The 14,911-nt window shown below is 42.6% G+C and overlaps 2 protein-coding genes across 18 annotated transcripts in view; both read right to left on the bottom strand.

Annotated features, from left to right (window-relative positions):
• LOC109424083 (uncharacterized) overlaps nt 1-14,911 on the bottom strand; it is a 638,365-nt gene that overhangs the window by 348,712 nt on the left and 274,742 nt on the right. The gene's annotated exons all lie outside the window — the stretch shown is intronic.
• LOC109416284 (zinc finger and SCAN domain-containing protein 22) lies at nt 8,799-11,023 on the bottom strand. Its single transcript, XM_019690320.3, has 2 exons — nt 10,807-11,023; nt 8,799-10,738 (listed from the first exon to the last, which is right to left on the bottom strand). Exon 2 carries the CDS (start codon nt 10,722-10,724, stop codon nt 9,582-9,584), a length of 1,143 nt encoding a protein of 380 aa, XP_019545865.3. The 5' UTR covers nt 10,725-10,738; nt 10,807-11,023; the 3' UTR covers nt 8,799-9,581.

The following is a 14,911-nucleotide window of genomic DNA, read 5'->3' as shown; positions in this document are numbered from 1 at the left end:
AAATACTTTCCAGCTTCCGTCGGTAACATTTAGTACTTAGCGTAGTGCCCCACGCGGGACCGCCATAGCTAAGTATGGACGTAGCAACACTAGCCAGAAGCTTGCGCTTACTGGCGTACACCGCAGAGCTATTGGACATCATCCGAGACAGTGCCGCAATAGCTGTGGAGGCTCTTTTACAGGCATAGTTGACGTGGCTACCGAAGGTAAGCTTATCGTCGATCATCACGCCCAAGTGCTTGACAGAGCGCTTTGACAGGATAATGCACTCACCTACACTGATCTCCGCCTGCTTCTCCGACTTCGGGTTGTTGACAACCGTCACCTCAGTCTTGTGGTGAGTAAGCTCCAGTTTTCTGGACCGCATCCACGCCTCCACAACCTTGATCGAGTGGTTGGTAGTCAACTTTACCTCTTCGATCGTTTCACCGTAGACTTCGAGCGTAATGTCGTCGGCAAATCCGACAATCACCACTCCCACTGGGTACTCTAACCTCAACACCTCGTCGTACATGACATTCCATAACACCGGACCCAGGATGGAGCCTTGCGGGACTCCTGAGGTTATGTGAAAGCACTTACGACCCACCTCCGTGTCGTAAACTAGTATTCGATTCTGAAAGTAACTTTCGAGAATCTTGTACAGGTACCCGGATATCCCCAGATGCAAGAGCGCATTGGCAATAGCAGACCAGCTGGCGCTATTAAACGCATTCCTTACATCCAGAGTCACTACCGCACAGAAACGAATTCCCCTCCTCTTAGACTCGAGTGCTTTCTCGGCGGTTTATGTGTCGGTTACGGTGGACCTCCCCTTCCGGAAGCCGTACTGGTTACTCGAAAGACCATTTTCGCCCTCGGTGAACCTCAACATTCTATTGAGGATGATCTTTCCGAGCACCTTCCCCGCCGTGTCTATCAAGCATACTGGTCTATATGCCGACGGGTCTCCGGGTGGTTTTCCCGCCTTTGGCAATAGAACCAGGCTCTGAATCTTCCAAGCTTCTGGGAAAACTCCCTCGCCCAGGCATTTCTGCATAGCAGACCTGAACATCTCGGGAGCCTCTGCAATAGCTACTTTTAAGGCTAGGTTCGGAACTCCGTCCGGACCTGGAGCCTTACCTACGCTAAGGGACTTAGATATCCCCGCAAGTTCCACATCGATGACCCTCTCCTCATCGCCAGCCCCAGTCCCTGGCTGTCCTGCGAAAGGAGACCAAGGACTAGGATAATGACGCGGAAAAAGCCCCTTGATGATCCCCTCCAACATCTCTGGAGATTACTGTGTAGGAGCCATTACACCTCTCGTCTTGGCCATAACGGTTCAGTAGGCGTCACCCCACGGGTACGCATTGGCACTTTGACAGCGACCCTCAAAGCAGGCCGTTTTGCTTACTCTTATCTCGGTCTTGAGCGTGGCTTTTGCAGCGGCGAACACCACCCGCCGTTCGTTTCGCTCTTCTTCTGATCGTGCTCGCTGCATCCGCCGCCTAGCCCGTAGACAGGCGCGGCGCAGGTCCGCAATCGCATCGGTCCATCAGTAAGCCAGTGTCCTCCCATTTCTAGGGTGGACTCGCCTAGGCATGGTCACATCACACGCACGTGAGAGCATTGCTACCAGCTCTTCACCGTCTAAACCAAGTAGGTTTCGCTCACGGCAGAGTGTCTCCCCAAATACCTTTTCGTCGAAGTATGATTTCCTCCACCTGCGAGGGCTTGGCCTTGGCCTAGCCGCCTCTTCCTCTACCCGCTGCCTGCTGTTGTTGTAGTCGATACTGTAGCGAACCGCCAGGTGATCGCTATGAGTGTATCCATCGTCTACCCTCCAGTTCGAACTACTTGTTAGGCCAGGACTACAAAAAGTAACGTCAATGATTGACTCCGCATCGTTCCAACTGTAGGTACTCTTGGTACCAACGTTAGCCAGATCGACATCTAGCATGGCCAGCGACTCTAGCAGGATCTGACCCCGCTGGTTCGTGAAACGGCTTCCCCATTCCACGGCCCAGGCATTAAAGTCACCCGCTATTGCCACCGGCCTTCGCCCTGTTAGCACGGTCATTATGCGGTCCAGCATTTGCGTGAACTGCTCGATCGGCCACCGCGGAGGCGCATAACAGCTACAGAAGAAGACCCCGTTTACTTTGGCGACCACGAAGCCCTCATAGGTAGCAGACACCAACTCCTGGACGGGGTATTTACCCGTCGTCCATATCGCCGCCATTTTTCTGGACCCATCCGTGACCCAATTGTCGTTGCCGGCGGGTACTCGGTATGTGTCCGCTATAATGACGATATCCGTCTCCCACTCAGAAACCGCCTGACAAAGCAGTTGTAGAGCCGCGTCGCAGTGGTTCAGGTTCAGCTGCGTTATCTGCACTGTGATTTGTTGTTCACTGCGGCATTCTTGAAGGCCGGGTACCTTGGACCACCCGTCGGATGTCTGTTGCTCGCGGTTTTCCGGTACAGATCATGCAAATGGGTGGACTCGTGCAGCTTTGGGCTTTATGACCTTCAGCGCCGCATCGCCTGCACAGTTTGCGCCTGTCAGGACCTTTGCAATCCCACGACTTATGTCCTGGTTCCAGACACCTGAAGCAAACCTCTGGTGGCTCGTGGAATGTCAGGTGACGTACCAACCCACCTTAATATTTCAGACTTTAACGGACTTTTTGACGTCCGCCACAGGTAGCTGAACCAAAGCTAACTGTATCCCTGCTTGCCCCTTCCGTAGCGTAACGGCTGCGGCGGCCACCTGCACATCGCACTGTTACCGCAGTGCCGTGACGAGCTCTTCCACTTCGGTGATCTCGTAAATGTCTTTGACCTTCAGAGTCGCTTCATGTGTAAGAGCCCTCACTTCAATACCCTCACCAAGCACCTCTTCTGCCAGCCTCTCGTAGGCGGCGCCCTTGCGTTCCTTCTCGCGCTTCAGCTCCAGGATCATCTCGCCCGTTCGAGTACGTCTAATACTGCGTACGTCGGCTCCAAGACCCTCAAGCTAGGCGTCGCTTCGCATCGCCTTCAAAACGTCCGAGTATTTGGACTGTTCCGTCTTGATGACGAGCGCGTCTTGATGTTTTCTCACGCTTGGCACGTACCCTCCTACGCCTCGGCTTGGCGTCCTGTACTTCTACCGGCGGATTCTTCTTCTTCCGCTCTACCTTCGTCCAAGGGGGGTCCTCGCCCTACTCTGTGGCTGCTGAGGGCCCACCAACGGTCGCAACCCATCGTTTCGGGACGGGCCAGCCTTTTCAGGCCCACCCTTCCCAGCTTTCCGGGATCCATGGCTGGGGTCCGACCTTCCGGGTAATTATGCGCTTGGCTTTGCGTGCACCGCCAGACAGCTCCTCGCCTGACGGCTGGCACGCCCGCTTCTGCGAGTGCTTGTCTCGTTTGTCGCAAGCAGTCGCTTCCACTTTTTCCGGACTTCCTGCGAAGGAGAAGGCCTGCGTTTGCGTAAACTTTGGCACTTTCTCCTTTGCTGGCGCCGCCGCTGCAGCAGTCTGCAACGCGAGTACCGCATGCTCCTGCTTGGCATTATCGATCGACACCCTAAGTCGAAGCAATGCCGATTTCAGGTCCTTGCTTATGTTTGACTTGGTGGACGCAAAGTCGATGATTTTTCCAAGCTGCTGCCCAGCCACCTCTATTGCGAATCGCCCTATATTTTCTTGGCTGACGGCCCTCAGCAGCCACGCTCCATCCATTCCCAGACAACCAATTTGCACGTATAAAGAAGTTTATGTTCATGTTATACCACAAACGAAGATAAATTCGTCTGTGGTTATACGTACTTTTATGCGGTAAAGTTACATCTTTACTCAAATGACGAAGCGTGATTTCCTGCACAGTTATCACTCCCTCTGTTAATTATCAGGTCAACAAAACAAAACTGATGACTTTTTAACTTGTTTTGTTACCATAATGCTGACTGTAAACCCGGATAAAAAATTACCATTCATTACATGGTAAATATAATTAACATATGACTGGTTTTATTGTTCATAATAAAACACATAGTAGATATATTGTTACTTTTTACAATAGAAATCAAGCCCATATAGTTCGTACAATAAGTGAACATTAGCTTTATTAGTGACTAATTGATTCGATTGTTTTTCAATAGTTCTATAATAATTTAAAATTACTATAAGTAAAAATTGATTTAAGTTGTTTTTATATAGTTGCAAAAGTGCCTGCAAAGTTCTCATGGACTTTTTATTAAAAAAGTGTTTATTTCTCAATTACACTTGAAAACAATTCGTAACATATAAATAACAATAAATATTATTGTTGCTTGGATCATGTTTGTATAATCAAATACAAAATCACATATTTTTTTTTGTTTTCGTTTTAAATTTGAGTACAGTAGATGTTTCGGTTATCGAATATTATTCGCTAAAACTTCAACGACTGACAGACGTCAAGCCGTGTTGACAGAGGAAGCTCTCAATGAATAACTGAGGAAGTACTTATAGAAAACTAGCTGAAAAGCAGGTTTAGCCAAGTGAGGATGTTACGACAATAAAAAGATGAACAATGATTTTTCTAATGTTTTCCAATAAATTAAAGGAATCTAGTGAATAGTAAACTACCATTGATAACAATACAAATACCACAGACAAATCTGTCTGTGCAAATACAATTAGTTTAATGGGGTTAATGGACTACCCGCTTTGCGCGCAGCCACAGTTGATCAGCAGGAGTAAATCAATTTAATTTTGTATGGCGAAATGCATCTAAACTTGAATTACTTGAAATACAAAGCTTTTCCCGAAAAAATATTTGGTAGGCTTAATAGTGGTCACCATTGTGCACAACCACTACCAAATATTTTTTCGAATAATGTGTTCCACTTTGAAGAATTTGCCTTTAGATAATATTCGCCATACAATATTTTTGCGATTTACTTTTAGCGATTTTTCGCGCATAGAAGCTAGCGCCACAGACAAACAGACATACTACTCAAATCGAATTCTTCGCACGATTTAACGGTCATTTTGAAAATAAAGTGTGGTTCGGACTGTGCTCGCATGTGTCATGGTGGCGCTGCGGTGCCTACATCACCTCTCAATTTTGAAGAGAAATGAACGCGACGCCGGTCAATGTTTACATAAAATGACTCAATCATGAACCTTCATTCATGTTTTTTGAACGGATGACGCCACGGGGGAGTCGTCACCTGCAAAATTGTTACATCGAGCCGAGGGAAACAACACCTGCAAATGAATGCTTCGGACTGAGCATTATAGAGGGTGCTAGTGAGATGCGAAACCATGTTATTGAAGCAATTTTCTTCTAAGTAATATGTCTGTTTGTCTGTGCTAGCGCCACATTGGTCGATGCGGAGAGTAGGAAAACAGCCGATGCAGGTAATTAATTGAACCGATGTTAAAATAAACATGCAATTATATTTGTTGTTATGTAAACAGATTTCGCCTTTGAAAAACCAAAGTATTCATATTTCTCGGTAACATTTTTCTCCAGCATTTACAGATACTAATTGCCACATGAATTGTGAACGATTTATGGTATGGATCATACGACCTGAGGTCTGACTTGTGATATTTGGCAGTTATTTGAAAAGATCTTATCAACAGCTGCCAAGCAATACTTACCAGACAGACATCAGAGTGTTTGATTCTTATCATAAAATGTGCATATCATTCTGGAGGCCGTTAGTGCTCGTAAATGCTGGATATAAATGTAAGCGAGAAATATAAATTCTATAGATTTTCAAAAGCGAAAACTGCTTACAAATAAAAACAAATATTATTGTATTTTTATTGTAACAACGATTCATTTGACGCCATTCAATTAATTGTATTTGTATTGTAAGAACAATGAAAAAACATTAGGATATATTGTTTTCTTTTGAAAATTGCCCTAAAAATGTCTCATAAAAACACAATACATTCTATTGTTTTTCGCGAAAAAGTGTATGAAAATTTTCTCAAAATTTTATGGTTAAGATACATAACGACCACCATTTTTTATTGTAAAAGTGCCATTTACCATTCGCCGAATGGTATAGAACAATAAGGGTGATGGTGAGTGTGCTGTGTAAATTACAATACGTATAATGGTGAATATTTTTCGAAAAAATGGTGTTGTAACAATAAAATTTATTGTATTTTTATGATATTTTTTATCAGGGAACTTTCTTGTAGCTTTTTGGCACTCCAAAAGCACCTCTTTCATTGTTATCACATATCACATCGCATTATACCAACGTTAACAATTCTAGCTTATGCGAGTTTGTATGCACATTTTAACGAGTTTATTTTTACTTCTATTACCACCCTACGTAGCATTCATCTTGGTTCTACTAAGGCGACGTGAGACATCGTAGAGGAGAGAATGTCGCCTGTGTTTGCGGCTTTCTTGCCATCGTCGACTAGGGAGTTCGCCCAGGCTCTTTTGTCACGTCTACATAAGCGTTTCACATCCTTCTCGAGAGCCGAATAGCGCTGACGGGCTAAGGCTTTAGCTCCTCGTGTTTTCACTCGCTCTTTCGCGGCTTATCTTCTCCTCTATCTTCCTCCAGGTATCATCTGTGATTCACTGCTTTCTTCGGGTGCGTAGCTCACCCAAATTATTCTCGCCGGTGGCGATGAAGACGTTCTTGATGGCGCTCCATTGATCTTCTACGCTTACACCTTCTGGAATATTCGCAGCACTGTTCTCTAGCTTCTCGACGAAGGACGTTTCCACCGCAGCGTCTTCCAGTGTTGAACCGGCGCCCGATGATCTCCCCCTGTCGCTGGATCCATGCAATGCGCAGTCGGATCTCGCCGATTAGAAGATGATGGTCGGACGCAATGTCGGCGCTACGTTTGTTCCGCACATCAAGAAGGCTCCGTCTCCATGGTCGATTCGATTTTCCGTGACGCCATCACGGGAATCCCATGGAACTTTGTGCACTGGTCGATGAGGAAAGAGCGATCCTCCAATCACTATGTCATTGTTACCACAAAACTCTGCAAGCAGCTCTCCGTTCTCGCTAATTTCTCCGAGACCATGGCGTCCCATGACGGGCTCATAGTCCGAGTTGTCGGGCCCAACCTTCGCGTTGAAGTCGTCCATGAGGATCTTGATATCACCTTTCGGAATCTTGTCCACGACAGCATTCAGTTGACTGTAAAAGTTCACCTTGTCTTGCAATTATGCAGCATCCATCGGTTGGCGTGCAACATTGGATCATGGTAAGGCTTCGAACCCGTGTTCTGAATCTTTCTATAATTATCCTCTCATTATAGGTTCCCACTTCATGAGCGCAGCGTGGGCGTGGGCGTGAGCGCTGAGCAGGAAACCAACTCCACGGTGTTCACCTCATAGGCCAGAGTATAGGAATCTATGGATATTTCTTATTTTTTAAGGAATAAAATAGTGTTTCGATTTTATCATGGTTGAAAAAATACCTTAAAACAAACGAAATATTGAAATGAAATGAAAATGGTGAATTTGTGAGAGTGATATGGGATCACTGTATATTTAATATTTTATAAAGGTATTCCTGAAAAAAAAATTGAAGGAGTTCCTAGATTAAGTTTCAAATGAGTCCCTGGATAAAAATCATAAAGAATCCCTGGAAAATTGATGGAATATTTTCGGAAGTAATGCATAGAGGAATTACTAAGGATATCCATAGAAAGAATCAATGAAAATTTTTTTGAAGGAGACTAGAAAAATTTCTGAAGAAAACACTGGAAGAATTTATGCAGAAATTATTGGAGAAAAACAATCAAAAAAAAAAAATAAATAAAAAATCATGAAAATTCAATTTTTTAAGAGGATGTTTTGAAGAAATCCATGAAGAAATCACCAAGAAAGGAAGACATTTTAAAGGCAACCGTTCGTGGAGAAATTTCCGGAGGAATCTCTGGAAGAATTTATGAAGTTATTCTTGGAGAACTATCTGAAACAACCCACGAAGAACCATCTAAAAGAATTTATCGAGAAATATGAGAAGGTATCTCTGAAGAATATTTCCTAATCAATGGTTGGAAGACTTTTTGATAGAGTCTGTGGAGAAATTCATTTGAAAATTTCTTGAAAAATCCTTGTAGAAATTTTTGGTGGAATATCTATTTTTTTTTTTTTTTTTTTGAAAAATTTCGGAATAATATCTGGAGTAATGAAGGATTTTGTACCATAATTCTTGTGGAAGTTTTTGAATAAATATCTAGATATTTTTAAAATGGTTCCTGGAGGAATTTCTGAAGCAATCCAGCTGGAAATCATGGGTACGGTTATTAATTTCACTATGGAATCGGTCTACAACAAAATTTATTTCACGTTTTTTGACAAGGAGAAAAAAAAAAGAAAAAATAAATAAATATTTTAAAAACTTTTTTTTATTTTAGATTTTTTTTTCTTTAGACGCTTGATGTCCTATCACTTGTTTTAACGTAAAGGAGTGTCACAATAGATCTAAAAGCTGGTCGCAGTGACTTATATACCCAACAAGGAATAAAAAAACGTAAAGGAGGTGATGGAATGAAAATGTATGAAAAATCAATTCCTTAGAATATGATATCAACAATTTATTTTTCATGTCACCAAAGCTTTAAGGCTCAAATGAGAATCGCATATTATCCGAAACTGAAAAAGCACTTTTCTCCAGAATGACAAAAAAGCGAACAAAACCAGTGTGTCCGATTCTCATAATTGACTAAATTAACAATCGGACATTCTTATTTTCTTTGATTTGTTGATCATTTGGGAAAAAAGTGCTTTTTTTAGTTCAGGGATATTTGCCCTTCTCAATGGAGCCTTAAGAATTTAAAGCTATGTACAATTACTCAAAACATAGAGTCTGGGACCATTTGGGCAGAGGCACCTATTTTGGGCACTTGCTGCTCAGTCAATTTCAACCCGATTGATTTAAATTTTTGAACATGGCTAGATACTGTGCGTATCTGATCGTGTCTCAAAAGTCGAGTAAATCGGTTCAAAATCGACTGACTAGGTGCTCCTACCCAAGTAGTCCGAGACCCTATGTGTGCGAAAACTATTTGAACCTTTTCAAAAATAACTTGAGGTTTCGAAAACATTTTAGAAAGCTGAAATTTGTGTTTCCCATTTTGAAAAGAAGAGCAAAGTTTTATTTGAATCATGAACCATCAAGCTTGGTCGATCGATGATTTTTGTGAAAAAAGCGGTCAACTCTGGAAGGGTTCATAGAACAATAAACTTTATCCCGGTTGGGACATTGTGTACATAATTAGAAGAAGAAGAGGAATTCCGTCATTAAATCTGTAAAAAAACAAACCTACAGTTTCATCAAGTGTTTTCTCATGGAAAAACCTCCAGCAATTCATTGAGTAATTCTTAGCAGAATAGGAAAATAAAATTATAAAATTTTTGGTCAAACTCTTAAAGATAAGTAAGTTCCCCTTTTTCCCAAATCACGTTAGAGCAGACTCATCTATACAATAGCCATTCAACAGTTCATTTAATAATGCGATTTCAAAACCGTTGAATGCACTCTATCTATAAATGACGACACCTTTGTCGTTTCATGAAATGTACAGTTAGTTCTTCTTTTCAGCACACCATAAAAAAGACATTCAAATTTATTTCTTAACATTTATTTTTGATTTCACATTACCATCAATTGAAACACGCTCACTTTTCACTGTTTTCTTCCGCAGCGCCTTTTCTTCCTTCTCTTGCTTCACCTCCGCTTCCTTCTCACGCTTTTCTTTTTCTTTTTGCTTCTGCTTTGCCTTCTTCACTAGCTCCTTCGCAATTGTCCTCTTGTTCTTGCACCGGTGCTTGCTGTTCTCGTGCGACAACAAGTGGTCGTACCGCGCGAAGCCTTTTCCGCAAAACCGACACTTGAAGGGTGCCTCCGTATGCCTGGACTGAATGTGACGAATCATATCGTACCGGTAGTTGAACTTCTTCGGGCAGAACTCGCATTGGAACGGTTTGTTCTGCTCCCGGTGGCGAAGCTGGTGCTTCTCCAAATCCTCTGCTAGACGGTAGCGTTTTCCGCAGAGTTCGCATCGCTGAGCCAACGGACCCAAATGCTGAACGTTGAAGTGTTGCGTCAGGTGATTTGTTTGATTAAATGTACGATCGCAGACATGACAGACAAGACTGTCGGTTGAGTTTTGGTGTCCCAGTCGGATACGCCGTTTTTTCAGCGGCAAGTTGGATGAAGATGCCTTTTTTGAAACCACTTTTAGTGGTGGGGGTTCATGGTTTGCTACAAGCTCGGCTAATTCCTGCTTAATGATGCGAGAACCGCTCGGTTCGTCCATGTTGAGCTGACGTGGCGATGGAGGATTTTGAGTGGAAATCGGTTCGGTTTGTTGCTCAAACGTGTAGTGAGAGGATCCATCGATTGTGTACACGACAACTTCCTGAGCAACCGAACCGGAACGACTTTCTTCCGAGTAACGGAAAGGCGTTGATTCACAATAGTTGTGATTGTTGATATTCTGATCCAGGGGATCGTCGTCAGATTTTACGCAAGGATACGCTGAGCTGTAAACTTGCGACCCCCACCAGAACGGATATTCCGATTTAACGTAGCATGGTGGCTGGTTGCCGTCAATATAGCTGTCGTAATATGTTTCGATTTCGAAACAGTCGGGATTTCCATCGGTGGGCTCTGCCTTCGGCTGGTACGAGTCCTGTGGCGGTATGTTCGATACAACAGGCTTGAAGCTAGTCCAGAAATCCACGATGGGCGAACGGAATTGTTCCATTGTAAACGGATATCCTTTGTTGGAACAACAAATAAAACAGTTGGATGAAACTATGGTCATCTTTGTTTGCAATATGGCTTACCTTGAAATAGTGGGTGTAATTTATTAAGATAGAAATGATAAATTGCACGCAGCAAGGCGATGTAGTTTAGAAACTGATTTATTTCAGCAGCAGCAGCAACTGTTTTGTTTACTCTTGAAGGGTGATACAGATGCAGTGTGCAAACAATGAACTATTGGAGTGAGCTAAAACTTTAGCATGAGTGCCCCAGTGAGAAGACGTGAGTAATGAACTGAGCTCTCAAGCGGTGAGACGGGGCCTGGGTGAGACGCTCACAACTTTATAGCAAATGAAGGGATAAGTTCAATGCTGCTATAAACCGCAAATGCCGTATCGTAAAAGAATTTATGCAATTCAGTATTATAATTTACATTTTATCCAGCTTTTTACGCTAGCCATAAAACAACGAGGGGTGATTCGATTTTGACATTTCTTGCCGACAGATTTTATAGTTAAATCTAAGTAGACCGAAAATATACACGGAACTACAAATGAACCCAAATTTAAGTTGTTTTGACGCAATCCCGGTCTTCCGTGGAATTACTCAAATTTGTGTCAAACAGCGATAGTGGCGAGTGAGTAGTTCTCGTTTGAGAGCGGCAAAAAAATTAACCCAGTGGTAAGTTATTTTCACCCAACGGAGGCCTCAATTGACGCAAATTTGGGTTAACTCAAGAAAACCCAAATTTGGCTTCTTCCACGGAAGAGCAGCGGATGCGTCGGTGCTTCTCTCTTTGTTTTCGAAAACATTGCGGTGGGGCGAGGGAGAAAACAACCCAACTTTGAGTTAAAACTTTAAGCAGTTTAGTCAAATTTGAGTTTTTAAAACTTATTCTTTGGGTTATAATATTTTTCCGTGTAGGTTCTGATCGGGATTGATCACCGTGGAATTTTACTAATTTATGTGGGTTGGCTCTTTTCGGTGACATAAGAAAAAGCAGCATTATTCGCGTTACGCGTTTCGGCTTACTACTCTTCAGCCCTCTTCAGACGCAACATGCTGAATGTGACCATCAGCTCGGTCTGTCACAGATAAACTGTGACGGTGTTTATCTGTGACAGACCGAGCTGATGGTCACATTCAGCATGTTGCGTCTGAAGAGGGCTGAAGAGTAGTAAGCCGAAACGCGTAACGCGAATAATGCTGCTTTTTCTTATGTCACCGAAAAGAGCCAACCCACATAAATTAGGAAAATATAGGTTGTTGATCCAACTGTCAAAAATTTTCACCACTTGTGTTTGTTTTCAAGTTTGAATAATTTTGGTTTTGTAATTAATTGCATTTTTTATTATTTTAGGCATCTTGAAACGGCTAAATTGGTTGCAGAAGCTAAATTTCAACTCGTGAATAATCGATTATTATTAACCCAAAATCGAAACTGTTTGATAGTAGGCATTCAACAGTATTGCAGTGTTTACCGACTCGAAGTTTTTTCTCGAAAATTGCAATGCAGGGCTTAAAAATCTCTAAACTCGTGGTGTACGATCTTTATCCCATTCTGTTCAAGTCGGGACAAACCTATGTCGCATTGGGTGAATTGTTGCTACAAATGTAGGTTGCGGCATTGCCATTATTGTTGCGCGATGGTTGAATTTTGATTCACTGCTATAGAGGAAGATTGTCGCTGGCGCCAGATACTTCTAACTGCGCCAATATTCGTAACCTTTAGTATGGTCGAAAACTGTTGTGCGGATTTTATCAATGGAGATCAATAAATCCATGACGTCAAGCCAAAATGTTCGAAGTGTTACGTCTGTTTGTCTGTGGTTTTAGGCTCTAAAACCATGATATATGGATATATTTGATATAAGGCGCCATCCACAAATTACGTGAGGCTCTAGAGGGAGGGGGGGAGTTTGGGGCACGTTCGGTGTAGTACTAGATTTGTAGTAATGAGCTGAATTTTAGTATGGTAAGAAGGTCAGTTCTCTGTTTCTGCAATGAAACGGTACAAAAAGCGTGGGTATTATGATTCCCTGCCTAATTTGATGCTGTTTGAGCAAAACTTTGGATAACTATGTTGTTTATGTTGCAAGAAATGGAGAAAACAACAACACTGTTGCCCAAAGTTTTGCTCAAACAGCATCAAATTAGGCAAGGAATCATAATACCCACGCTTTTTGTACCATTTCACTGCAGAAACGGAGAATTGACCTTCTCACCATACTAAAATTCAGCTCATTACTACAAATCTAGTACTTCACCGATCTGTCCTATTGCCAACCCATACAAAATTTTCGGGTTTTCATACAAAATAGCGTTACGGTGGGCGGGGTGGAGGGTTGTGGTCGAAAAATGTCGATTTTAGCGTTACGTAATAAATGGATGCTGCCTAAGGAAGATTTCCGGAGTACAAAAATGGCATCCAGTATATCTTTTGGCGACCCAAAAGTTCAAGATAGCGACTGTTCCAAGGATTTTTAGGCTCTAAATCCACAATGTAGATATACGATGGGAAAGATGTCCACAGTTCAAATATGGCTACCATAATATCCAATATGGCGGCCTTTACCCAAGATGGTTGCCTCAAAATGAAGATGGCGGCTGTTTTAAGGGATCTAAGCTTTAAAACCAAGAAATATGGGTATATTTGTTATGATGAAGGTGCCCAATGTAACCAATGCACAGTGGTCCACGAACCAGATTTACGAGGAAAGATGCATTAAACGATATGTCACCGTTGCTTAAGGGTTCCAGCATTCAACCCACATCCGCTAAAGATAAACGAAAATTTTGGATTTTCTTTACTAGAGTGGCCAAACATGTGTCCGTTGATGCAATGAAAGAAATGGTGTCAAATTCTTTGCATTTGAATGAGCCGCCTGATGTTGTGAAAATCATGCCACGCTGGAGTACCTACGATGAACTTCGCTATGTCTCGTTTAAAGTCGGTGTTGACTGCAGCATCAAGGAAATGGCGCTTAAGGAATCTACTTGGCCATCTGGATTATTGTTCCGTGAATTTATTCGTCGCGAGTCCTACTACTGGGAGCCCTAATCTATGTAATCCGTAGTTGTTCTGTACTATGCGTATTATTGGGCAGTGTATTGTTATTGTGATTTAAGTTTAGTATACATTCATAAGGGTCTTTGTAATCCGGAGTTCTTCTGTGCTATGTGTATAAATGAGCAGTGTATTGTTATTGTAATTCTAGTTTAGTATACATTCAATGAGACACTATATTGCCAGTTGAATTAATTAAATAAATAAATAAATAAATAAACGCTTTCAAATGAGTTTTTAGGTAAATATGGTCTTCTACAAAGTTGTTCCTAATAATAAGGCCCTTCTTCCAATGTGCATGAAAATTAGGGTGGCCCATATCTTCAAAGAAATTGGTAACCAGACTTTTTTATTTGCAAGAATAACTAAATACATATTTCGGAAAAGTTGTAGATCTATCAATTTTGAGCAAGTTTGCTGAAGACTTTTCACTTTTCAAGTATTATTCACTTGAGTTATAAAAATACCTACCTTGTACCTTGTTGGCTACAAAGTAACTTTACTCCAATGCCGAGCGTATAGTAGAGCACCATCTTCGTCGGTCTTGGGCGATGTTCCTCCAGTTTCCCCGAACGTGTAGGGATCGTAGATCTTCTTCAACCGCGTGCAGCCAGCGAGTTCGCGGCCGCCCACGAAGTCGCCTACCTCTACCGGGTTCTCTGCTGAATATTGTTTTCGCTATTCTTTCTTCCGACATTCGCACTACGTGTCCAGCCCACTGAAGTCTGCCGTGTTTTATACGTTTCACAATATTCGCATCTTCGTACACTTGGTACAACTCGTGATTCATGCGTCTGCGCCACACTCCATTTTCTTGTTTCCCACCGAGAATTGTCCACCGCACTTTGCGCTCAAAAACTCCAAAAGCTTTTCGGTCTACCTCCTTTAACATCCACGCTTCGTGACCGTAGAGGGCAACCGGAAGAATCAGCGTCTTATACAGAGCGAATTTTGTTTGCGTTTGCAAGTTACGGGACCTAAGCTGGCTACGCAATCCGTAAAAGGCCCTATTTGCAGCTGCAATACGCCTTTTCACTTCACGGGAAACGTCATTGTCACATGTCACAAGTGTTCCAAGATAAACAAATTCTTCAACAACTTCAAACACTTCCCCATCAATC

This window comes from Aedes albopictus, chromosome 3 (assembly GCF_035046485.1).
Source record: "Aedes albopictus strain Foshan chromosome 3, AalbF5, whole genome shotgun sequence".
In the NCBI taxonomy this organism is placed as follows: Eukaryota; Metazoa; Arthropoda; class Insecta; order Diptera; family Culicidae; genus Aedes; species Aedes albopictus.
The sequence above is the reverse complement of the archived record's forward strand: the minus strand, read 5'-3'. Positions and strand labels throughout refer to the sequence as shown.

Coding starts and splice junctions, on each gene's coding strand:
- LOC109416284 (XM_019690320.3), bottom strand. CDS start 10,724: ATGGAACAATTCCGTTCGCCCATCGTGGATTTCTGGACTAGCTTCAAG.